We start from the raw sequence: 26,685 nt of genomic DNA on the forward strand, positions 1-26,685 counted from the left end.
TATTTCTCATGGAATTTCTATTTTAGAGGCTATATGGCAGCTAACAACAAAAACTAGTTTCCTATTGCAGTTGTAACAAATTACCACAAATGTAGTGGCTTAAAACAACAGTTTATTATGTTACAGTTGGAGGTCAGAAGTCCAAGGGCTGTCTCACTGGGCTAAAATCAAGGTGTCAGCAGGACTGGTTCCTTCTGGAGGCTGGGGGGTGAGGGGGGATTAGTTTCCTTCTCTTTTCAGTTTCTGTAGACTGCCTGCATTCCTTGGCTTGTGACCCATTTCTCACACCACTGCAGCTCTTGCTTCTGTCCATCTCCTACTGTTAAAATCAAATCTCCCCTCTGATTCCCTTCTGGTAAGTGCACTTGTGATTACATTGGGCCCACTAGGATAATCCAAAATAATCTTCCCATCTCAAGATCCTTAATTACATCTGCCAAGTCCCTTTTACTATGTAAAGTAACATTCACAGTTTCTGGGGATTTTGGATTTTAACATCTTTAGGGGCATTATTCAGCCTGCCATGGAGGGGGAGACAACAATATTCCCATTAATGATGATGGTTCTGAAGAAAAACTGATTGGATAGTGGGGAGGAGCTACCTCAGAAAGGATGGTGTAAGGGAAGTGCCTTCCAAGGAAGGAGGCTTTTGAAATGAAATTTGTCATAAGTCATTTACTAGAATACTTGCTACAGAGTAAATGTTAAAATACTACTTTGGCTCTAGATATTTTAGGCACATACACTGGTTGAAGACGTAGGTAATTCATCATGGTGGTAATCACCTTCCATAATGTTCCTTGAAGAAAGATAAAGTAGCATCTCTATTTCCACGAGCAGTTCAGGAAGATGATTCTTTGATTTGCAGTAATACCTCAGTATTACTATCTGGTATTTTTCATGTAGTATCACCCATTACCATCGATTCAGTATTTGCTTAGGCCGGGTTTGGCAATTTTTTTTTTCTGTGAAAAGTAAATATTTTAGGCTTTGTGGGTGGGCCGTATGGTCTCTGGTGGAGCTATTTAACTGCCACAGCATTATGGTAGTGAATGAGTGTGACTGTTCAATAAAATTATTTATGGATACTGTAATTCTCCCACATCATGAAATAATAATATTTTGGTATTTCCATCCTCCTACCTCCCAACCATTTAAGAATGTAAGAATCATTACTTAGCTCAGGGGCTGTAAAACAACAACAACAAAACAGCCCTGATGGGTTTGTCCCACATGCTGTAGTTTGCTAGCCCCTGTCATAGGCCCAGGGCATAGTCTGTTCCAGAAAGCCTGGTAGCATTTAAATCATCAGTTAGCTTTATTGCTTTCCTGGTCCATAATCCTCCAAAGCAAGATCGGGTGGAGGTACAACAACTCCAATGGATGCTGCATCGTAAGTCAGCAACATAGTCAGATTTCAAAGGAAACAAGCAGTTTGACTTGCTGTAGTTTATATAATCACTGCTGGGTTTTGTTGTTTTTTCCTTTTGTTTTTTTAATAGCCCAGATGTGAGCTTGCATGGCATTAGGTAAATAGGCTGTTTATTTGCACATAAGGTGTAAAGCATGAAATTCAAGCAATTTGGCACATTTGGAATATGGGGAATATGAATTCTCCTATAGCAGTAGCTGTAAATCTTATCTATATTTGTTCAGCTCCTTTTGCTATCTGAAACCTACACTGTCAACTACTCACCGTAAAGGTTAACGTGCTGGGCTGCTAACCAAAGGGTTGGATGTTCGAATCCACCGTCTTGGAAGAAAGGCTTGTGATCTACTTTGGAAAAATTGGCCATTAAGAACCCTATGGAGCACGGGTCTACTCTGACACACATGGAGTTGCCATGAGTCATAGTTGACTCAGTGGCAGCTGGTAATTGGTCTTCTGAGATACAATGATATTACTATAGTTCTTACTATAGTAGTTAATGTATTGAATTCATACTGTGTGATAGGCACTGTACTAAGCATTTTACACAAATTATCTCACTTAATTCACTGACAAACCCTAAGAAGTACATGTTTTATCACCTTTATTTTTGCAAAGAAGGAACTCAAGGCAGGAGAATTTCAGCAAGTTGCCCCAGATCACATTTAAGTGGCAAAGTCAGGTTCAGATTTGGACTAAAGCCAAGTTCCTAACTTATGCTATACATGTTGGTACTTTTTCCAAGCGTTTTCTGCGTTTGTTTTCATGAATGTAAAAACTGAAGCCCAGCATCTAGGTGTACATATCAGAGTTGGAGCTAGCACCCAAGTCTTTTATTCTAAAAATACTTTTGAATGTCACACACGTGCAAAGTTGGTACTGGCAATGCAGAGATGAAACACAAGACCTCTGTCCTTACAGAGTTAATGGGACAGTGGGTGCTCAGAGGAAAAACATCCAACTCAGTAGTGGTGAGGAAGTGCTGTCCAGTAAGGCTTCCAGCTAAATTTTGAAGGGCAATAAAAGGCCTGATGTGTAAAAAGAGGACATTTCAGGTACGGATATGGTCTCTGCTAAATGCCCTGATAACGTGCTATTGGAGCTGCAAAAAAGAAAAGAATGTTTGGAAATTTAAAGAAGACTTAATGAAACAAATGGTCCTTGTGTTTGGGGTCTTAGAGTGTTGATAAGAGAACCACTCGAGAATGCTTTAGAAAGGATAATGTGTCTCTGTACATCGAATAGAAATACTATAATGCCCCATTGTGCCAGTCTGTATTACTGGGTCAGGATTTGACGGAAAGAGGGCATTTCAGGTGGGGTAGGTGTGGTACAGGGAAGCAGGAGACATCTGTAAAACATACTCCAAAGCTTCTTGCTTCAGCCCCAGCCAGTTTGTCTTCTTCTGGAAGGGGAGAATTAGTAACTTAAAGAGCTGCTTTCTTAACAGCCACTGTGCAGGGGTATATTAACTTCATTTTATAGGATTAGAAAACTGAGTCTCCTAAGGATTAGGTGATTAGCCCGAGTCACCTTATCTGGAAAGTGGTGGAGCAAGTATTTTAACCGAGGCCAGTTTGACTCTGGAGCCCATGTATAACCTGTTGTCAAGTTGATTCTGACTCATGGCAACCCCATATGTTGCAGAGTAGAACTGCGCTCCACAGGGTTTTCAAGGCTGTGACCTTTTGGAAGCAGATTGCCAGGCCTTTCTTCCAGTGTGCCTCTGGGTGGGTTTGAACCGCCAGCCTTTCAGCTAGTAGTTGAGCACTTAACCATTTGCACCACCCAGGGACTCCCAGAGCCCATGTATAACGGTAGGAAAACTCAGTACAAATCTGTGGCCAAAGGCTATCAATCTATTTGGGGGTGGGAATCAGGGCTGCTGATTCTAATTTTAAAGAGATCTGTCACACTTGAATTGCTTTCGGTATTGTCCCCTTTTTGGGGAGTCTGGAGCAATGTTTTACTGGGGTGAGGGTGGGGGAAGGCATCACTGTGAGAGACAGACAGGAGAAAAAGAAGGATATCCAGTATGCAAGCCTGGTGAACAAAGAGGCAAATACCTGCAGGTGAGGTGTTGTGTGTCTACACTTACATCCCATAGCAGTGGTTCTCAAACTGTGGTCTGAGTTCCTTTGCCCACCCCCCTGCCCCCAGACCCTTTCAGGGGGGTCTCTGAGGTCAAAATTAAATTTAATGATGCTGAGATGCTGTTTCCGTTTTTCATTCTCATTTTCTTGTGAGTCTGTAGTGGAGTTTGCAGGCAGGGGAAAATTAGTAACGAGCTTCTTTCTCACCAGCCACTGTACCAGGAGTATATTAATTTCATTTTATAAGATTAGAAAATTGAGTCTCCTAAGGATTAGGTGCAGGTTCTACATAACAGGTGATGTTGAAACAGATGGGATGAGGAAACAGATAATGAGCTGTTTTATTAAGCCAGTCATTAAAGAGAATGCAAAGATGTAAAACATGCTACTCTTCTCATTAATTTAAACTTATTATTTTTGTACAATCATTTACGTTAACACATAATGAGTATATTATTTTTAAATTTATTAACAGATAGTTTAAGTTTTTTCTTAACCGTTTAATTTCTAATATAAAACCCTTTGCTGTCGAGTCAATTCTGACTCATAGCAACCTTATAGAACAGGGTAGAACTGCCCTGTAGGGTTTCCAAGGCTGTAATCTTTATGGAAGCAGACTGCCACATCTTTTTCCCAGGGAGCGGCTGGTGGGTTCGAACTGCCAACCTTTTAGTTAGCAGCTGAAGGCTTAACCACTGTGCCACCCACCAAACCAAACCAGTTGCCGTTGAGTTGATTCCGACTCAGAGAGACCCTATAGGACAGAGTAGACCTACCCCATAGGGTTTCCAAGGCTGTAATCTTTACGGAAGCAAACTGCCACATGTTTGTCCCTTGGAGCAGCTGGTGAGTTTGATCTGCCAACGTTTTGGTTAGCAGCCAAGCGCTTTAACCACTGTGCCACCAGGGCTCCTTAATTTCTAATGCAGTAAATATTAATAGATAAAATTCATGTTAACAAAAGCTGTTTGGGGTCCTAAATAATTTAAGAGTTGTAAAGTGGTTATGAGACCAGAAAGTTTGAGAACTCTGCCCTATATCATCAACCACTATGGTCGGCAGCCACTTTGTCCAGCCATTGTAATTGGAGGAGAGTGGGACATTTTTCTCTGCTTCCTACCCCATGTTTGGGCATCCTTCTTACACTGTCTAGGGGAGCTGTCTTCTCTAGCGTGACTCTCTTACTTATATTTTAGGTGAGATACCACTTATCTGGAGCTGAATGACAGTGATTTCATAGTTCATTAAATAGGGTTTAAATATAAAAACATACACATGGTTGGTTTGGGGGTCAACTGAATGCTTTAGTTGCCTGTGTCTGTTGGTGCCATGTGTGGTAGTCTTAATTGACTGATTGGGTATACCTTTCAGAGTTAAAAATGTTCAGACATACTCAGTGCTTTCTTTGTACAATCTGTGCACTGGCTTATATAATTAGACTTCAGGCTTGGACCATAAGAACCCAGGTCTGATAACAGAATTTCATTAAAGAACAGATTATAAATATTGATGGTAGGGAGTGAGTGGCTTTTCAGCATGATGACACATTTTCTTTCTTTTGGTGGGGGAGGGTTACAAGAATGGCTGGTTTTCATTTACAGTTCCACAGCCAGTGATTGTATTCTGTTACTGTCTGCTAAGTAGATACAGTGCTGCTAAGTCGATAAAATGAGGCTGAGATGAAAAATAGTGGTATGTTATTTTTCCAGAAGAACCTCTACTTGCGTGTATTTAACTCTGTCAAACCAGCAAATCAGCCTCTTGCTCTTTAAGACCAAGTAAGGAGTGACAAATGTTATCTGAAGCTTATATTGATTCTTTGACCTTCATGGTTATTATTACCAAATTGTTTTTCCCCTCACAGTGCCTTGTATTGAAGGAGGAGTTTCTGTCATAATGCCAGGTGATGAATACTGGCTGTGCTTACCAGCCTCCCCTGTTAGCCCTTTTATACAGACTGTCAGGGTGATGCCGTCTTGTCCCCATTGCGGCTGGTTTCCAGGTGTCCTCCCTTCAGCCCCTGAACCACCTTGTGTACCTGCCATGCTGCCCAGGGGCAGCCACGGTGCTGTTCTTCCTCCTCCACCTTCTTCCACCGCACCCCCTTCCACATCGCAAGCAGCCAGTTCTGCTGCTGACCCCAGCTCTGCCTTTCACCCTCTCCCTCTGACTGTAGGCAGCAGAGAAATGTGCAGTCTGGGCTGGTAAGTTTGGGGGCTGTTTTGGTTTTTACAGTTAAGCTTTGATTTTTTTAAAAGATGATTTTATTGTGCTTGTTAGCAACTTGATCTGTTAGCACAGATTTTTGTTTTAGCAAAGGGTAATATTAAATACATCACCAAAACAGTTTTCACAGCCAATATAAAATGTAACTAGTATGTATAGAAAATGGTGGAGTGAAATTCTTTTAAATTAAAAAATCTAACATTTCTGAAACTTGTTACATGCCAAATACATGGAAATTAAATGCTAAATATAATGTAGGAAACTTCATGCATATGCTGGTTAAAGAAATGAGCTTTGCAGAGTGATGCATATTTAAAATGCCTTGTAAAAGCTGCAACTTTTACATTTCACTTTTCATACAGGTCAGTGTCAGTTAATGATTTTGTTCGGAAATTATATTTTATGTCTGAGCTAAACAGTGTAGAAAAGTCTTAAATATGCGGCTGGTTTGTTTAAATTGCTGTATTGAGTTTATTAGCTGGACCCATGTTTACCAGGCCCCTATCTTAGTCTGAGATCTTCATCCACTCATTATTCTGCCTCTGACTAGAAAGTAAAGATGATTATTACAATGTATTGATGGTTCCATGAGAAGGTACAATAAAATGTTTTTTAAAAGCTAATGTAAAACCTAGTTTAAAAATTATGGGAAAAAAGCTTTGATGATGAGACTCAATTTAGGCCTAACATGATTTTGTTGTGCTTCAGGACCATACTGTGTACTAGATGAACACTTAGAGTAGTTAGCAGTGGTCTGAAAAGGCATTGGGACATAGTGCCTAAAAGGAAGCTTGAATATTTCCATTTGTGTGATGTAATTTAAACCAAGCAATATTTTTCCTTTGAAAATTCCTTTGGCTTTTCTTTAAAGAAAGATACCCTTACAGAGCTTTTTATTTAATTTATCGTGGTAAAATAATATAACAAAAATTTTGCCATTTTAACCATTCTTAAGTGACATCAGTTACATTCACCATGTTATACAACCATCACCACTATCTATTTCCAAAAGTTTTTCATCACCCTAACAGAAACTCAGTACCCTTAAATAATAACTCCCCCTTCTCTTATCTCCCTCCCCAGCCTCTAATAACCACCAATAAACTTTATCTCTATGCCTTTGCCTATTTTAGTTATTTCATATAAGTGGGATCATGTAATATTTGTCCTTTTGTGTCTTGTTTCACTTAGCATAATATTTTCAAGTTTCATTGATGTCATAGCATGTTGTTGCTTTTAAGTTAAATAATTTTTCCCTTCCATTGTTTTTCTTTCTTAGGCATATCAGGAGGGCAGACTTCAAAAGCTACTAAAAATGAATGACTCTGAGGATCTTCCTGAGTCCTATGACTATGACCTTATCATCATTGGAGGTGGCTCAGGAGGACTGGCTGCTGCTAAGGCAAGGCTACTTGTGTTGTGTTTATCTGGATTATGGTTTAAATATTCACATCCCTGTCAGAGCTAAATTCTTCAATCTGTCTGGAATTTGTTTAATCCACTGATGTGGCATTTTGCCCGTTAACTTGGACAGGACATGTTAAGGGACCACTTTGTAAGTCATTTTTCCAAATTGAAACATGGTATGTTCTTTATATAAAAGTACCAGGCCTAGTATTTTGGAACACATTTCTATTCATTTTAAATTTGGTTGATTTTTCAAAGATAATAGGGGTATTGTACAGAAATGGTGGCTTGAAATTAAATGTAATTCTAATCCTTTATAATTTTTTTTTCACATTGACCATTTCCCTATTCTTAACCCAATGGAAAGATGGAGGGAAGTTGGATTTTTTAAAGTTATTTATTAAAAATGTCTTGCTTCCTGTGTATATGTGGTGTTCTAAGAAAGTAACTAGCCCAGTGGCCTGGGGGTGATGGGGAAGAAGATGCATAAATAAGGGAGGTTAGGAGTAAAGCTCTTGACCTTGAATCTGAGGTGCCCTTGGGCCTGTCACCCTTACTGAACAGGTACTTTAAAAGATGAAGTGGTTATACTGCCCTAAGGTATAGCTTGTGGTGGATCAGTAAGGCCCATTCAAATGAAGCTGTCTAAATTAGGAGCAGGCCTGACCAAAAGTAACTCTCAGTGCGTGTCATTTGTCTGGTATCAAGCAGTGCTTTGCTGAAAGTGATTTGGGAGTAATACATGATATATTTTACTATAGTAATGATATTTTTGAAGGACATATAGACTCAGTCCTTTCAGATAAACTTTGGAGGTCTAGTTGCCAATATGCAAAACCTATTCTCTGAGAAAGGGATAAAGGATACTCTACAAAATGAACTTCTGATGTCTGAACGTTTTCATTCCCCTAAAAAAGAAGATTTGGAAACCTCTCAGTGTCACAGCCTTAGTGGTGCAGTGGTTAAGAGCTCAGGCGGGTAACCAAAAGGTTGGCAGTTCGAATCCACCATCTGCTCCTTGGAAACCCTATGGGGCAGTTCTGCTCTGTCCTATAGGGTTGCTATAAGTCGGAATCAACTTGATGGCAACGGATTTGATTTTTTTTGGGTTATTTTAGATGGAGCCAGCTTTTTCATGGGCTCCTCACATGAAAATTTTAGGAAATCTCATAATTTCAGAAGAAAAGCTCTTTCCATATTCTACTTATAAACTCAATTGGTTAAAAGTGAAAGTATTTTTTAAAATATTCCTTATAGGATATAGACTGAATGAAGGACTGTGAGCTATTGGCAGGCCTGCTTTACCTGCTACTTATCACTTGCTTGAAAAATGACTTCATTTTTTTTCTGATTATTACTTAATCTGTTATTTTATTAGACCTATATAAGAAGATTCTAGGATTTCCAACAGATTCAAGCTGCCCTTGTGACTATGAGTCTCTTTTAATTTTTATCCTGGAGTTGCACTAATCACCTTGGCATGTGAAATTCCTAGGTGTTAATAACTGGTTGTGCTTTAGGCATTACAGCTTAATAAAAACAGCATGGACTTTTAGCTGTCCATTTCTAATCTATCACATTAACCTTTCCGGTGCATTTTAACATATTTAATAATTTTGTTTTCCAGGAGGCAGCCAAGTATGACAAGAAGGTGATGGTCCTGGATTTTGTCACTCCAACCCCTCTTGGAACTAGATGGGGTAAGCTTTTAAAATATTTTACAAGTGAATTTGTAACAAAGCAAGATTTTCCATGCCATTGGTCTAAATGACTGCTAAAACCCAACTTAAAAATTTTAAAATTAAAAAGTATACCTCTTTGAATTGAGCTAAGTTAAAATGGGCTCAGGTTAAAAAATGCTGAAAATTTTGGTTCTTTGATACAGAGTTAAGATATTAAAAACCTTATCTACATGCTTTTATGATGATATGAAGGTAAATATTTGAGTAACCTAGTATACTTAGGGGCTTAGTAATTGAAAGTTTAAACTTTTTATCTGTGGATGCATCATTAGTGCATATATCAAGTACCCTGAGAGCAGGGTGGTAGGATTGATGAATCTGACTTAAGAGGTAACTGGGATGGTTTCTCAGATGGGTTGTGCCCTTGACAGTCAGCAGAGGGGAGAAGGTCACTCCATCTGGGCAGAGAGAAGAGAGTGACCAAGGTTCGTATCTGAAGAATAGCAAGTACCATCCTGCACTCATACGCGTGTCAGTTTGTTCTCTGCATCTGCCTGTATTTTAGTCTAATGGAAGCAGTCTATCCCTGTGTTCAAGTTCAGGGATGATGATATTTTTTGGTCGTAAATCCCTTTGAGAATCAAGTGAAAGTCATGAACCATCTCCCTAGGAAGATGCACATATACATTAAATTTTATATGTACTTTCAGACACCGTGCAGTCCAGCTGTGCCCAGCTTATCAGTTCTGGCCTAGGTCCGGTGACAAGCAGAGGGTTGTGTATATAATACAATTTCAATTTCTGGCATCTTTATCAGCAGTGAGTTAAGGTTGAATCTTTGTAGTCTGTGGAAATCTGCCCCTCATTTTTGTTTTGTTTTAGGATGATGTCACTGTATTTTGTGCATAAGGCTCTCTCTGAACTTAAGAGATGCCGGGAGACATAGGAATAGATTTATGACAACCGCATTGGCCACATTAAGCAAATAAATTATATTTCTTAGAATTGTAATAATTTTTGACCCTTTTCTTTGAAGGATTGAAAAGTATGCCATAAGTTATTTCTCAATGTTGTTTCAGGTCTTGGAGGAACATGTGTGAATGTGGGTTGCATACCTAAAAAACTGATGCACCAGGCAGCTTTGTTAGGACAAGCCCTACAAGACTCTCGCAACTACGGGTGGAAAGTCGAGGACATGGGTATGGAGGGGAAGAGCTACTCTTTCCTTTGTGCTTTTGGGTTTGAACTGTCATTTTGTAATGTGTTAACTTTTTTTATGAGGCTAGTGAGTCACTTGGAAGTTTTTATTATTTCAATTTTTTATGGATAGAATGATTATAGTTACTGTGTGTCAGGCAACTATAGTTACTATAGTAAGAATAGACATTGCACTTGAAATATGATCTTTCTGTAATAGAAAATCAGAATTCCTTAAAATAAAACTCCGTTGATTATGTAGTGTATCAGAAGGAGGTGTAAATTACATTTGCATTCTTTTAAAGCTGTTGTTGCATTTTTTCTGTCTCCCAAGAAGTCTGTTTCATGAGCTAATTTTTTTTTGGGGAGAGGGAGGGGAAAGGAGATTGTTTTAGGGGGAGATTAGTCTTTGTTGGATTAAAAATACAGAGTGTTATAGAAATTCTAGGAATTGTTGACTTTATAAAGTAAATTGTATTATCTGATAGAAGAACAAAATGAAGTCTGGCACAGCTTTGTGAGTAATTAATGATGGATCTCACTCTGTCCTTGAGAGTGAAACTCTAACCCCTTACTGATTTTCGTTTTGAGATTTATTGGCATGGGGTGGGGGGCCGGGGCAGGGGACATTTGAGGGAATACTTATCCAGCCAGTAACTAAAGTAAACTATTTTGTGGCTTTTTCCAAGTTTTAATGCATAATTTAATTAAATACTAAAAAACAAGGCAAAAATACTTGCTTTGAAAAATTTTGCTCCCACTCGAACTAGTCATACTTTCTTTGTTGATGCTTTTACTTCCCACTTAAGATCAAAAGTACTTTTTTCAAGTTTGGCATCTTAGAAAATTCAGGTACTTAAAATTTATAAGTGTTTTCCCAAACCCTTACAAGGCTGTTTTCTGCCCATGAGCTTTGGAGGGTTGAGGTTGGTACTGAGAGCTTCATTATTTGGTTCTGAGGTGCCTTGCCCAAGTCCTTTTCTCTTGCCCAGCAGGAAGGGCAGTTGAGCAGACTCTTGACCTGTGGAGCATGGAGCATGAATATAAAGCAAACGCTTTCTACCTGCAGAGCATGAATTTAACATATAATCTACCAGTAGTCCATCACAACTCCCCCATATCCACCAGTTATCATCCTCTTGGAGTGTTTGAATGCCCATCAATTAAGTCTTCCATTAATGCAGTTTTTTACCCTCTTGGAAGACTATTTGTTAATGTACCCAGTTAGCAAGAGGGTTTCCCTTCAATTATTTTATTAGACTTCTTGGTAGAGATTTTAGAAATCCTACTGATGAAGTTATATAATGTTAATATTGAGTGTCTACTATTGGCACTTGATTCTGTGCTAGGAAAATGCAGAGGTAAATAATACAAATCCTGCAGGTGCAGAGATTCGACTGTTATCGTTGATGCATCGTTGATGTGCACACTAAAGTACCCTGGGAGCACAATGAGGGGATTGGTAAATTTGATTTAAGAGGTTTCTCAGATAGGTTGTGTACTTGACAATCAGCAGATCAGGAAAGGTCACTCCATTCAGGCAGAGAGAAGAGGAGGGCCAAGGTTTATGTCATGGTTTGAATTATGTCCCCCAAAAAATGTGTGTATCAATTTGGCTAGGCCATGATTCCTGGTACTATGTGATTTTTCTGTATAATGTAAACCTACCTCTATGATGTTAATGAGGGAGAATGGGCGGCAGTTGTGTTAGTAAGGCAGGACTCAGTCTACAAGATTGGATTGTATCCTGAGGCAATGTCTTGAGATATAAAAGACAGAAGTGAGCAGTGAGACGGGGGACGTCATACCATCAAGAAAGCAGTGCCAGGAGCAGAGCACGTCCTTTGGACAGGGGGGTCTCTGGGCCGAGAAGCTCCTAGTCCGAGGAAACACTGGTGAGAAGACCAACAGAGAGAGAAAGACTTCTCTTGGAGTTGACATCCTGAATTTGGACTTTTAGCCTACTTTGACTGTGAGGAAATAAACTTCTCTTCGTTAAAACCATCCACTTGTGGTATTTCTGTTATAGCAGCATTAGATGACTAAGACAGTTTATATACCCTGGTGTGACTGGAACCTAGGGTATGTGAGAAACATGTATGCGGAATGGGTAGGAGGACTGTACTGTGGGCAGGAACACCCTGGGTGGTTTGGGAGAGTAACACCCTGGGTGGTTTAGGTGGAATGTAGATGAGGTTAGCTAGCTGCACAATTGTTCTGAGGACAACTTGGAACAGTTGCTTATATGTATCTCCTTTAATGGTTCTTGGGATTGTAGCAGAAGATAATGGGGAGAGAAACGTGAAGACCATAGCTATAGAAGAGAAGACCTTATCACCTTTCCCCCTTACCCATCCTCACCTCCTTCCAGCCTTACACAGAGTCATTGAGGGTCCTGAATGTCAGGCTTAGTGGTTATGCTCCCCTTTTCTCAGCACCATCCCTACTCCAGTACACATTTAATCCTACCATCCCTGGCAACATGCTGCTGTTCCTATTTGGCAGATGAGGAAACTAAAGCTCTAGGAGATGAAGTAGTTTGCCCATGATGTCATAGGCAAGACATTGGCAGAACTAGAACTTGGACTTAGGTCTTTCTGACTTCAAAGCACATGTTGTTTGCCCTACAACAAGTAGTCTTTAAACCATTACGACATCAGTGACAGTAATTCTGTAGGGCCAGAACATCAGGAGCTGTCCTCGGGAGCAGGCACATGGAGATCTCTTTTGACACTGTAGTGTGTGCCTCCTCTTAGCATGCTTTCAAAAAAGGCACGTTATTTTTGTAGTCTATAAGCCATATTCCAGTTTTCCTTCTTGCCTTTGGGAGGAAAACTTAAGAACCACCTTTTTTTTTTTTTTTTTCACTCACCTCCGTAAGATTGGTGCTCTCCCCCTCCCCCCAATTGTTCCACATGTAGTCTTTACTAATATTCTCAGTAAGACCTTTTCCCCTTAGGTACCTAGTACTAGGTTTCTTCCTTCACTCCAGCGTTCTGACTCACTGAAGTGTCAGTTACTATACTAGAGAAATCTGGGTGCAGATTCTTACTCTGTCATTTACTGCCTGTGTGATGAGGATTAAATACAATAATGTGATAAAAGTACTTGCCACTTAACAAATGTTGGTTTCTCTCCCTTCTTCCTGGACTTGCTTCTTTTAATTCTTTAATCAGTTTCATAAATTGGAGTGGATTCTGCCAGGCATTTTTCTTGGTTCCTTGTTTAATGAGTAGTATAAAAAACATTTGCTGATATCATAGGAAGTTGTGTATTTGAACCAAGTTAGCTCTCTGTTAAAGAGAATGACACGTACTGTATTTTCATGCAAATAACTTGCACATTGTAAGTTTTTTGCCAACTACATAACCTCCCTTTTGGCTATTTTTATACGTGAAAGTTATGCCATGCGTTATTGTATGGATGCATTATTTGCAAAAAAAACGGTAATAAGAACATTAATCTGAAAAGAAACTTTGGAAAAAACAAGGTTGTTCCAAGCAGATTTTGATTTATGCAGCTTTCTAACTTCCACACACTGTCTTCTTCCCAGTGAGTGTCACTGGCCCTTAAATCTAGATAATTAACTGTGTTAGATATAACTCAGACCCATACATTTTTTATTCATCCAGGTAGGGTCTGGTACTCAAATTGGTGTGCAGTGCTTGTTGATGTTAGCCCTAAACTACCAACTTATATAAAAAATGTGGAACAGGGTTGCTAATTTGGTTAGAAAATATATGCAATGGGTTTTTAGACTCTTAAAATGCTGGCGGTTTAATAACTTAATCAGGTTAGTAAGTTGAAGATGAAAAGTATAGATCTCTGCTGAATATAAATTTTATTAACAAGGCCAACTAAGTGTAATTCTAATAAATTCAACAATCAGGTAGATGGTGAAATATAACTTGAATTGACAGATCTTTCCAGAAAAAGTATCTCTGTAGCTGTCATTTGATAATAATAAACACTAGCTATGCTAGTGTTTGTGCTTGATTTCTAACCTAAAGGTTGGCAGTTAGAACCCACCCAGCAGTGCCGTGGACGAAAGGCCCGGCAATCTGCTTCCGTGAAGATTACAGCCAAGAAAACCCTATGGAGTGGTTCTCCTCTAACACTTGTGGTCACCATGACTAAGAATCGACTTTATGACAACTTTTTCTTAATGCTTATTTTTACATTGAATTTATTTCTAAATTATAAATCAAGAATTAATAAATTTACAAGTGAGGTAATAAAGAGCCAATACTAGCATAATCCAGACCTGTGCCTTTTTTTTAATTTCATGGGACTTTAAAACTTGAACCAAATCAAAGTTATCATATTTCTCTAGCCTCAGATAAATTATTTATCCAACTATTTTAACAGTTTTGCCTCCTTTCTGTTCCCTCTTTCCAGATTTTAAGGTGGCAATACACTTTTCTAGTTCTATACCTTCCACTTCTTGTATTTGTCAGCATCAACAGCAATCCAGTAGTCTCTGAAAGCTATTTAAATCCTTCCAGTCTTCATAAGTGGAAGCCTGGTGGCTTGATTCTTACTAATACCTTCAGCTGTTCTCATTAATTAAGCCTTTGGCCGTCTGAGGCAAGCTGTGGCCTATCTGAGAGAACCAGAGCTGGGCTTTGGAAGGGGCCTGCCGTGCCTGTCAGGAGCCATCACTGAAGGAGCTGTAGTGACCTCCCTTGTTTCTGCGGTAAAATAATTGTGGTGAAGAATACAGTGGATTTAGACAAGTGTTGTTTTGTGTCCTTAGGTCTTAGAGCTAGAAAGAAACTTGGAGGTGTATTTTTCTGATGAGAAAATTGAAACCCATAAAGCCTGCTGATCCATGTTGCCCAACAGATGAAGCTCGAGGGCTTGTTCTGCATTTTTAGACTAGAAACACACCTAATCTCATGTCCATGACCAAAGAACCACCCTCCTCTTTCCTAGGAAAACTGTCTCTAACACCACAAATAGCCTCCAGTGTGGTGAGGGAGGAAAGGGACCTGGGCCAGGAAGAACAGCTGAATCTGCCTAGTGATGGGGGTGGTGACATGTCATCCTCACAGCTGGTGGGTCCAGGAGTCAGTCTGTGATACACCTTTTTTCTAAAGCGCCAAGCTGAGAACGTACAGAGAGTCTCAGGCTTTAAGAAAAATCACTTGAACTCAGTTGTTTAAATTGGATGATTTGGTCCTTTGTAGATGATTTACTGGCTCTGTATCCTTTAAGGAAACCCTGGTGGTGTAGTGGTTAAGTGCTATAGCTGCTAACCCAAAGGTCAGCAGTTCAAACCCACCAGGCATTCCTTGGGAACTCTACAGGGTAGTTCTACTCTGTCCTGTAGGGTTGCTGTGGGTTGGAATCAACTCGACAGCAACAGGTTTGTTTTTTTGTTACATTCTTCAAATTTATCTGTTTGAACTCTCTTATGCTCAAGAATTAAATGTGCATTTGAAAAATTAAGTATTTGAGAAGCTTTAGGATTTTATGGCCATTAAAAGGAAAGCAAAGTCATTGGTATGCAATTGGGAGCTTGTAGTTTTTGAATGGAGTCTCTCACCACACACTTGACATTTTACATACAGTGAGCATATGACTGCCACTGAGCTGGTGTGTGACCTTGGGCAGGTCATCCTTCCTTTATTTCCCTGTGCACATAGTGGGTGTAATTCCTGCCCCTTCAGGTGCTTGGAGATTCAAATGAGAAGATGTTCTGAGCATGTTAAAAGATGATAGGTGGTTCTGTTAGTTTGGTTGTTGTTAGGTACTGTTGAGTCATTTCCAACTCACAGCAACCCTGTGCACCACAGAACGAAACACTGCCTGGTCCTGCCCCATGCTCACAAGCATTATGCTTGAGCCTATTGTTGCAGCTACCGTGTCAGTCCATCTTGTTGAGAGTCTTCCTCTTTCTCGCTGACCCTGTACTTTACCAAGCATGGTGTCCTTCAGGGACTGATCCCTCCTGATAGCATGTCCAGTGTAAGGCATAGTCTCGCCATCCTTGCTTCTAAGGAGGATTTTGGTTGTATCACAGTAGGACAAACTGACAGATATGTGAGGGTTAGTTTGGTTACTGTTGTCAAATCTAAGGGTGTAGCCTGGCTCTGGTAGTGGGATGGGGCAGATCAGGGACAGCATTGGTGGCCATTGAATCCTGTCTTAGTTATCTAGTCGTGCTCTAACAGAAATACTGTAAGTGGATGGCTTTAACGAACAGAAATTTATTCTCTCACAGTTAGGAGGCTAAAAGTAGTTCAGAGAACCAGCTCTAGGGGAAGGCTTTCTCTCTGTCAGCTCTGGGGGATGGTCCTTGTCTTCTTTCAACATCTGTGGGCCTGGCATTCCTTGGAGATCTACATGTGTCTTGGTATCAGTCTTCCCTTAGGTCTAGGAGGTTCTCAGCGCAGGGACCCTAGATCCAGAGGACGTGCTCCGCACCTGGCTCTTCTTTCTTGGTGGTAGTCAGGTCCCGCTCTCCGCTCAGTTCTCTCTCCCTTTATCTCTTGTAAGATAAACGGTGATGCAGGCTATACTCCCGTTACATCAGATCAAGGCTGTGACCTGCTTAAGGATGTTGCATCCCACCCTGATCCTCTGTAACATGATCTAATCTTCCCTCATCACCCACAGGCAGAGATTAGGATTTACAACACATAGGACAATTACATCAGATCACAATATTTCCACACAAGACTGGGAATCATGGCCTAACCAAATAGAAACATATTTGGGGTCGGGGGGGACACAGTTCAATCCATGACAGAATTTATAGACTTTGTTTCCCTACTTCCTGTATGGCCAGATTACTAAACCACTTTAAACTCAGGTTCTTCATTTCCATGATACTTTCAATATATGCCAATTTTCTTCTCCTTCCTAACAAACCACACTTTCTCCAGAAACTTTCTTCTTCCCATCACTAATCAGTGTATTTTACCTGTAACCTATTTTTTTCCCTAGTCATTGATAGAACACTAATTTATGATAAGGTATTAATTAATGAATGGCAGTGGATAGATTTTTTTTTTTTTTACCTCTTTTCTGAGGTTTTTGAAATTTGATATTGAGTATATTATTGTCTTGACTCTCAAGGATTAACTTCTTATGATAGAATCACAAACTTTCACACTGTTTGGTAAGGTGGGGACTTGGAGGGTAGGCAATGATATTGACTCTGAAAATACTCTGTCTGGACCAGGGATTGGTATTTTTTCTATACAGGCCAGATAGTAAATATTTTAGGCTTTGTGGACCATATAGCCTCTTGTAACCACTCAACTCTGCCATTGTAGCATAAAAGCAGTCATAGACCATGCGCAAATAAATGAACATGACTGTATTCCAGTGAAAGTTTGTTTATAGAAAAAGGTGACTAGCTAGATTTGGCTTGTGGGGCCATAGTTTGCCAGCCCCTGGTCTAAAGACTGTTACCAATTCAGTAACTCCAAACCGGGCTATATCAGAATCCCATAGAGTTTGTTACAAATAGGGAATCCTAGGCTTTACCACACCCCATATCCCAGCAATTAATATTTACAATCCAAAATAAAATTCCAGTTCATTTATAGATACAGAAGAAGGTTTCTGTATTATTTTAGTTTTAGAATTGCTAGGAAGCCTTGCATTAGTTAATTGTTAACAGTAGTTTTCTAAAAGAGAAAAAATATTTCAAGGTGAAAAGTATTTTATGTGCTCAAAATGAAGGCCTTATCATTTTAGACCAATACAGGGAGTCTCTGGGTTATGAACGAGATCCGTTCCACGGTTCTTATTTTGCTTTACGTTAGTGCAAGAAAAGGCTCAAAGCCTTTTCAATGATTTTAAAAGCTGCAGGTGCAGCAAGTGAAGGTGATTGTGATGAAGTTGTTCTGAGTAGGAGTTGCTTTAATGGTTTCAATTCGGGGCAGATTTACATAACATTGAAGGGCAAGTAGGAGTTCCGGAAGTTGGTAACCTGGGGACTTACTGCTCTTTGTATTCCGTGTGAATAGTTACTGAGAAATGATCTTTGCCAGGCAGTTGAAAGTCTAAACATTGTTTCCTATTTTCTTATGCAGTTAAACATGACTGGGAAAAAATGACAGAAGCTGTACAGAATTACATTGGCTCGCTGAACTGGGGCTACCGGGTAGCTCTACGGGAGAAAAAAGTCACCTATGAGAATGCTTATGGGCAGTTTGTTGGTCCTCATAGGGTTAAGGTAATTGTGTGATAACCCGGAGTAGTTTTGTTTTCTTTTTTGGGTTTGGCTAGGGTATGGGAGAAAAGGAGATGATTACAATTAAAGGAAAAAAAAAAAGGCCACCATAGAGCCTTGACTGTGCAACAGTTAAGCGCTTGGCTGCTAACCAAAAGGTTGGCGGTTTGAACCTACCCAGCAGCTCTGCGGGAGAAAGACCTGGCAGTTTCCTCCTGTGAAGATTACAGCGTAGAAAACCTTACTGGGCAGTTTTACTCTGTCACATGGGGCTGCTGTGAAATCAACTGCACCTAACAATAACAATGGCCACCATGACCCAGAGGATGTAGTTTGGTGACTCTGCAGCCATGCCTTCTTACAGGGCCTTCCGTTGTGGTGTGGTAAAGTGGTAAGTGCTAGATGTGAGCTAGGCTCCCTGGGTTTGAGTATTGGTTCTGCCACGTTCTGACGTTGTGTTCTTAAGCAAGTCCGTTAACAACTCAGAGCCTTAATATCTCTTTCTTTACTGTATTACCAAATTTTTATGGGGATTGAATTAGATGATGTGATGAATGGGAATCAGCATTTCTGTGGGATAATGACTTACTAAAAGTTGACGTATTTGGTTCTTTTGTAGGCAACCAATAATAAAGGCAAAGAAAAAATTTATTCAGCAGAGAGATTTCTCATTGCAACTGGTGAAAGACCACGTTACTTGGGCATCCCTGGGGACAAAGAGTACTGCATCAGCAGGTAAGAAAAAACAAAGCAGGAAGGAAAAGAAAAAACCCATTGTGGATTTTTGCTTTTGTTCCCCATTCCCCACCCAAACCCGTTTAGTCCATTTCCTGGAATTCAGAGTTCTTTGCCACATTTTGTTTTAACAAGAGAACATTTTGAAAATTCAGTACTGCAAAGGAGAGACTAACAAACATTGGTCATCTTACCACCCTGAGTTAATATTACTGTCACTGCTACCATGTTTGTATATAGAAATAGGCTTATACTATTTATATTTGTTCTTGAAATTTATTTACACATATGTGAGTATATATTATAAATGTAGAATGTATAAATCAGATTGATGGTCAAAAGTATTTTATAAATGATTTGTGTGTATATAGATTATTTTTGACAAAAAAATAAGTATATTACCCATTAAGACTTGCAAAGTGGATGCCAGAATAATTAAAGGCTGGCGGGCTATTTAGATCTATCAGGTCCTAGTCTGGTTATTGCAGCTGAAATGGTCAGTGTCAGTATGAGGGACTTTTCTGAAATATGTGAGTCAAATAAGAGGGTTTTGCAGTGTGATTTATTTTTGCCTGTCAGGTGATAACATTGCTGACCTTCTTGTGTGTGTATGTGTGTGCTATAATTTTATCCAGTGTGGCCTCATGCAGGGGCCGGCGGCTCAGATGGCAACTGCTGTCATTGCTGCTGTGGATAGACTCCCTTTTCGTATTTTTAAAAACTCACTCCCAACAATGCTTTTAGGATCTCTATCCTCTGTCTCACAGGACTAGAAGCTTTTGTGAGTTTTTACTTCTTGTAATTGGTTTTTATATTAGAAAAGCAAGATGTTGACAGTTTTTTCACCCTTTCTCCCCGTTGTCAGTAATTGATGTGCCAGGTGAAAAGTAGCAGATTTGTCCACCGAGGAGAGACCTGACTGGTGGGAGGGTGGGGGTTTGGGTTTGCGACTGTATACATATGTGTGGTTTTCAACACGTTAGTGTAGAATTTTTCCAAACAGTTCAAAATAATTTTGTTTGACTTTGGCACATTAGATAACTAAATGACTTGAATTATGAAATCACTAAATAATCTTAAGATTGACTTAGTTGGACTAATGTCAGAAGTACCTGAAGCTGCTCCCAGAGCAACTGAGTGGCAAGAAAGTGGGAGTGTCTAAGAGTTTATAAAAACTTCTCATATTATGTTCTGTTAACAGAATGTTTTTAATCTTTAATCTTAGGAAAATAAAAATATCTACTTTGATTTGCTCATTATTCACATATGATCATTTTGTTTTCTTTTTTCCTCCTAAATATCTTTCCAGTGATGATCTTTTCTCCTTACCTTACTCCCCGGGTAAGACCCTCGTGGTTGGAGCATCCTATGTTGCTTTGGAATGTGCTGGATTTCTTGCTGGTATTGGCTTAGATGTCACTGTTATGGTACGGTCCATTCTCCTTAGAGGATTTGACCAGGACATGGCCAATAAAATCGGTGAACACATGGAAGAACATGGTGTCAAGTTTATAAGACAGTTTGTACCAATAAAAGTAAGTGGGGATTGCTTATAGGTTTGTTGATTCCGTACCCATGTTAAAAGGCAAGAGAGGGAGTTGGGGTGGGTGGTAGGAGGCATCCTTTCAGCAATATAAATAATCAGGAATGCTGTAACTCGGGTTTCTTGTGAGGATTGCATTAGCTAGCACTTATAAAGTCATTAGTCATTGTGAGGATTAAATAACACATTTCCTGGAAGTTATCAGGGCTTGATTCCTGTAGCTGTGTTTTGGGAGTACGGCTATATATGTTTTCAATCAGGGCTATGATTAGGAAACAGCAAGTGTGCTTAGAGTGTATGCTATACTGGTAAAAAGTAACGTCATCTTATAGAACATCTTAACATTTGGGGGGTTGTGAACCTTTGAGAACCTATGTCTGTGCACATAACATTTTGCTTGGTTTACCAGGGTGTCCCCAGCACCCCATAGCCAGATTAAGAATGCCTATTGTATTACACAGTGACTGGGTGGAAGGAGCCTCGTGCAGGCAAGGAGTCCAGGCAACAGCGCTGCTGGCTTTGTAACCTTGTCCACTTTACTTAGCCTCTCGCAGGCTCCTTTCACTCATGAGTCTATTAAAGGATTAGGTATATGACCTCTTTTGTACCTGAAAACTATAACCCATAACCCATTGCCGTTGAGTCAATTCTGACTCATACCGACCCTATAGGGCAGAGTAGAACTGCCCCATGGGGTTTCCAAGGAGCGGCTGGTGGATTTGAACTGCCGACCTATTGGTCAGCAACCAAGCTCTTCACCCCTGCGCCAGATTCTGTAATGTGATTGATTAGGTTATTCTTATTCCACCAACATGGCAAATAACCCTTGATGTCGTCAGAATATGAGCTATGCATATGGGTGGCACTTGGGAGGAATACTTTGGCTCAGACCACTGCAGTGACATCTTTGCATAGGAAGACTATTTTTAAAATCCTGTCAAGTGAAGATGCTGATAATCTGGTAAATATAAATCATAAAGACTTGGTAGAACACTACTTTAGTGGCGTGGCTACTTTATTAGAAAGTGTACCCAAGAGATTGGATGTTCTGCCCCTCCACAGTACACAGGGAAATGTATTCATTCCACAAATGTTTGTCGAGTGCCAACTTTGTACTAAGCCCTGGGAATCTGTCAGAGAACAAGAGAGACACTGGCCTTTTCCTTATGAAACTTACAGTCTATGGAGAAATCAAACAGTAAGCAAGTAATAACACAATGACTGTATTTTCTTTGCTATGAAGGAAGAGTAGAGGGGACTAGGAGAGTACATAGCAGGTAGACTTTCTATTATCTGAGCTTCAGAGAGGGCTTCTTATAGCAGGTGACATTTGAGCTGAAATGCAAATAAGGGAGTTAAGAGACTGGAGAGGACAGTGCGTTTTGGATACAGAACATTAAACAAAAAAGCAAACAAACCCATTGCCATCGAGTCAATTCCGACTCATAGCAACCCTATGTGAGAGAACAGTAGCACATGCAAAAAGAGTGTGTGTGTGTATGCAGGGGGCGGGGTTTGTTCTAGGTACCGAAAAGGCTAGAGTGGAGTACAAAACTGAGCAAAGCAGGAAGGAATAGAGTTAGGATGAGACCCTTAACTCAGTGTTTTGAAATATATCTAAGCCATGGACCAATTACCAAACCCGTTGCCATCGAGTCGATTCCAACTTGATGTGACCCCGTAGGACAGCATAGAACTGCCCCATAGTGTTTCCAAGGGGCAGCTAGTGGATTCGAACTGCTGACCTTTTGGTTAGCAGCCAAGCTCTTAACCACTGCACTAAGGGCTCCTGTTAAAATATTAGAACGTTTAGATTTAAATTAAACAAGAAAAGATTTCTAGCATGTTCAAAGGGTGTTGACTACATTAGAAAGGAAGAGAATTCTAAAAGGAAATTTTTTCTGTTTATTGATGTTGAATATAAAATGAGACCTGACAGTTTTCCTATACAGAGTGGTTGTATTTTAAAGGTAGCACAGAAATTGCAGGTGATTTTATGGGTTTCCCCCAGTAGATGTTTTATTGAATTGTGTGATTTGTGTGCCCTTTAAACATCAAAGGTAACTCAGCATACTTAGAGACGCCTCCAAGTGATAGGATTTCTGAGTCATTACTACCCAGCCTGTAGATTATCATTGACATCTCTGTGCAGTAGGTTAGTATGTTCAGTCACCTATGCCATAGCACAAGTACTAGGGCTGGCTCCTTCCTCCCAACGTCCGTAACAACCGAGACAACCCCTGGTTATGATACACACGTCTCCTTGCTCACCATGGTTTTTAGGCCTGCCGGCTGTTACTTGCATCATTATTGACCTACTCCAATGTGAACATTTGTAGTGTGTTTCTCTGACTTCCTTCTTTCCCACTTTTCTGTCTGGATTTTATTCTGTTTGACAAGTATTTGAAATAACAAATAACATATAAGCAGTGAGAAAGAAGGGAATTAAAAAAATAAAAGAATCATTTATCATCCTAAAGATGTTGAGGTGAGGGAGATGGGCCATGAAAGACCTTTCAGAGCCGTCTTTTATGTTTTCACTTAGAGTTATAAAAGGTGAGGACGCAGTTATCTCCCTTGATACATGTCTTTATTTCAGAGTAAAACTTTGTCACTTTTACAGATTGAACAAATTGAAGCAGGGACACCAGGCCGACTCAAGGTGGTAGCAAAGTCAACCAATAGTGAGGAAACCATCGAAGGAGAGTATAATACGGTAAGGAATGGACCTGAGTCAGTACTTCATTACAAAGTAAATATGTGCTTGTTGGATATCTTCTGGTTACTTACTGTGGCGGCTTGCTATTTGTTGTTTCCAAAATGTACTGCTTCTATTCCCATTCTAAGACATCTTTATTATCTGTGTTATTATAGTTTGTTTTCATACAGAGGTGGCTTCAGATTTTCCACCGTAACTTAAAATATTGTTTGTCAAATGGCTGTAAAAAGGTACCAGAATTTTTAAATTAGCTAGAATTCCTTTGTCCCATGTTCTTCCCTTGCATCTCCCCAGCCCACGAATTTAAAAAGTCACTTCATTCAGTCATAGTATGTTTGCCTCTAAATTTGGCAAGGTTTATTAAGGAATAAAGTCCCCTTTTCTTATCAAGAAATAGGAAAGGATTTCTGCTGCGTCATGTTCAAAGGATTTTGTTGTTGTTTATTAAACTCTTAACATTATTTTCTTAATGAAATATTTCTTTCCAGGTCTAGAGAATGAAATTGGATTGTCTTCAATAAGCAGAGGAAAATATGATTAAATAAATCATGCAAAGCCTTTTTGTTAATAGTCACTACTGTATTAACAATTTTTCAGGTATTACTGGCAATAGGAAGAGATGCTTGCACAAGAAAACTTGGTTTAGAGACTGTGGGAGTAAAGATTAATGAAAAGTAAGTAAAAGTATTATGTTGTATTGAATATTATTTCAGTTACTTGCAACATTGATCAATACTAGAGCTTTAGATTGTTAAAGTTAATTTTACCATAGTTAGAAAGCTCCCTTTTTAAGCTTAGAAGACTTTTCTTTCAATGCCACTTGCATTAGGATTTCCTTTGTTTTCTTTTTTTGCTTCTTATTTTTAAAATATAAATAAGGACACTGGCTTGCATTTTGTTTCTTTTTTGTATGTACAGCTCCACAATAATTGCAGATATGTGCTTTGAGCATCATTAAGTATGTGGACTTGAACCAAGTTTTAGAATCACGAGGTGATCACTACATTTCTAGTGACAGTTACAAGTATCAAAAATGTTTATTTTTTCGAGGGTTGTAAAGTTAAAATCCCTTGGCCCATACTACTGCACTGGATAACTGAGAATCTATGGTGTCTGCATTTGGGGACAGCATGGGCTATTTCCCAGTATCACCATTCTTACAACCAAGTGGGAACAAGTGTTGTGAATGGCAACAAGCTTTGGAAAGTGCAAATTTTTTTCTTCCAGGAATAACATTTATTCAGGAGGACAGATTTTCTAAGATCAGTGTGATGATTTTTGCCTTATTTTGTTTGCACTGGGCTGAAGAGACAAAGGAGTTAGGAAAGCCACTAATATGATGTAGCAGTCCAGTGTTCGATCTTCTCAGTAAACTGCTAGCCTGTTTCCGGTTGGGTCCAAGGTTTAGATTTTGTATAATGTTAATAGCTAACATTTTTGCACTTACTGTGAGTCATGGGCTATTGTGCTATATGTTTTATACACTTTCTCATTCAGTCCTCACAACCCTTTAAGGTAATCTCCTTCTCATTCCTGTTATTCAATTTATACATAGGGAAACTGAGGCTTACAGAGAGGTAATAACTAGCAAACCTGGTTATTACAATTCAGAATCTTCATACTTGACCATTATGTTCTAGTTCTCCCACTCTGGGATTTCTTATAGTTTTCTTATGCCTTTGATTTTTTCATAATAGTGGACAGAATAGTCCACTAAGGTTTTTGGTTCCTCTGAATGGTTTTTGATTTTGAAATACACTAGAACATATCCCTCAGCTAGGGTTACAGTTTTGGGCTTCCTTGGGAGAAAGGGGACTTTGTTCTACTTAGTTAATAATGGTAACTGATGATTTTAACTGAATGAATTTACAGGACTGGAAAAATACCCGTCACTGATGAGGAGCAGACCAATGTGCCTTACATCTATGCCATTGGTGATATATTGGAGGATAAGCTGGAGCTCACCCCAGTAGCAATCCAGGCGGGAAGATTGCTGGCTCAGAGGCTTTATGCCGGCTCCAATGTCAAGGTGAGTGCTGTGGCTGTTACCCACTGAGATACTGTTCTTAGTTATATTCTCAGTTCTCTATTTAGAGGGTACATGGGAAGTTTACTTCCAGGTCTTGAATAATTAAGTTATTTTGGTGATGGCATCCTATTTAAAAAAAAAAAAAAAGAAGAAGAAAGAAAGGGGAAAAAAAACAGCAGTTGAGTCAACTCCAACTCTTGAGGACCCATGTTTTACACCATAGATGTGCTTTATTAGCTGTGTTCCAAGCATGTTACTAAGACTGCTGTACCTTGTGACTTTATTATGAAAATTGTCATGCTTGGTACCACACTAAGAATAAAAACAACTTGATCAATCAAGTTTCAGCATTCTTGTGTTTCATATATTCTTTTTTTAAAAAATTTTTTTATTATTGTACTTTAGATGAAGGTTTACAGGACAAACTAGCATCTCATTAAATAGTTAGTACACATACTGTTTTAGGACATTGGTTAACAACCCAACGACATGTCAACACTCTTCCTTCTTGACCTTGGGTTCCGTATTACCAGCTTTCCTGTCGTCCCCTCCTGCCTTCTAGTCCTTGGCCCTGGGCTGGTGTGCCCCTTTAGTTTCATTTTGTTTTATGGGGCTGTCTAATCTTTGGCTGAAGGGTGAACCTTGGGAGTGACTTCATTATTGAGCTAAATGGGCATCTGGGGGTATACTCCTGGGGTTTCTCCAGTCTCTGTCAGGCCAGTAAGTCTGGTTGGTTTTTTTTTTGGTGTATGTGAGTTAGAATTTTGTTCTACATTTTTTTCTAGCTCTGTCCAGGACCCTTTATTGTGATCTCTGTCAGAGCGGTCAGTGGTGGTAGCCAGGCACCATCTAGTTGTACTGGACTCAGTCTAGTAGAGGCCGTGGTAGTTGTGATCTGTTAGTCCTTTGGACTAATCTTTCCCTTGTGTCTTTAGTTTTCTTCATTCTCCCTTGCTTCCTAAGGGATGAGACCAGTGAAGTATCTTAGATGGCCCCTCATAGGCTTATTAGACCCCAGACTTTATGGACATATTTTAACTTCTCTTGGTTAAATACATAAGCGTGGAATTCCTGGGTCATATGCTACGGGCATGTTTAACTTAAACTGCCAGATTTTTCCCAAAGTGGTATTATTTTGCACCCCTACCTGCAGTGTATGAAAGTTCCAATTGTTGCACATCCTTGTCAATAGTTGCTGTAGTCAGTCTCTTTTTCTGCAGTCATTCTAGTGGATATGCTGTGGTAAATGGTTGTAGTTTTCTTTTGCATTTCCTGTCCCTTGGCTGCTCTTAAGAGTTTCTTTTTATCACTGATTTTTTTAGCAGTTTGATTATTGTGTACCTCGGTGTGTTTCTATTTATTTATCTTGTGGTTTGTTGAGATTCTTGAATTTATCAGTTTATAGTTTCCATCAAATTTGGAATATCTTCAGCCATT

General features: G+C 39.5%; 1 protein-coding gene across 5 annotated transcripts in view; it reads left to right on the top strand.

Moving 5' to 3' along the window:
* TXNRD1 (thioredoxin reductase 1) overlaps positions 1-26,685 on the top strand; it is a 109,819-nt gene that overhangs the window by 68,916 nt on the left and 14,218 nt on the right. For all 5 annotated transcript variants that reach the window (XM_004373777.2, XM_023728990.1, XM_023728989.1 and 2 more), the window contains 9 exons: positions 7,028-7,150; positions 8,783-8,855; positions 9,917-10,036; positions 18,083-18,225; positions 18,842-18,957; positions 20,267-20,492; positions 23,124-23,216; positions 23,817-23,893; positions 25,092-25,248. In XM_004373777.2, the coding sequence (XP_004373834.2) occupies positions 7,028-7,150; positions 8,783-8,855; positions 9,917-10,036; positions 18,083-18,225; positions 18,842-18,957; positions 20,267-20,492; positions 23,124-23,216; positions 23,817-23,893; positions 25,092-25,248 (1,128 nt within the window). The remainder of the gene's footprint in view (positions 1-7,027; positions 7,151-8,782; positions 8,856-9,916; positions 10,037-18,082; positions 18,226-18,841; positions 18,958-20,266; positions 20,493-23,123; positions 23,217-23,816; positions 23,894-25,091; positions 25,249-26,685) is intronic.

Source organism: Trichechus manatus, unplaced genomic scaffold (genome assembly GCF_000243295.1).
Source record: "Trichechus manatus latirostris isolate Lorelei unplaced genomic scaffold, TriManLat1.0 scaffold00027, whole genome shotgun sequence".
In the NCBI taxonomy this organism is placed as follows: Eukaryota; Metazoa; Chordata; class Mammalia; order Sirenia; family Trichechidae; genus Trichechus; species Trichechus manatus.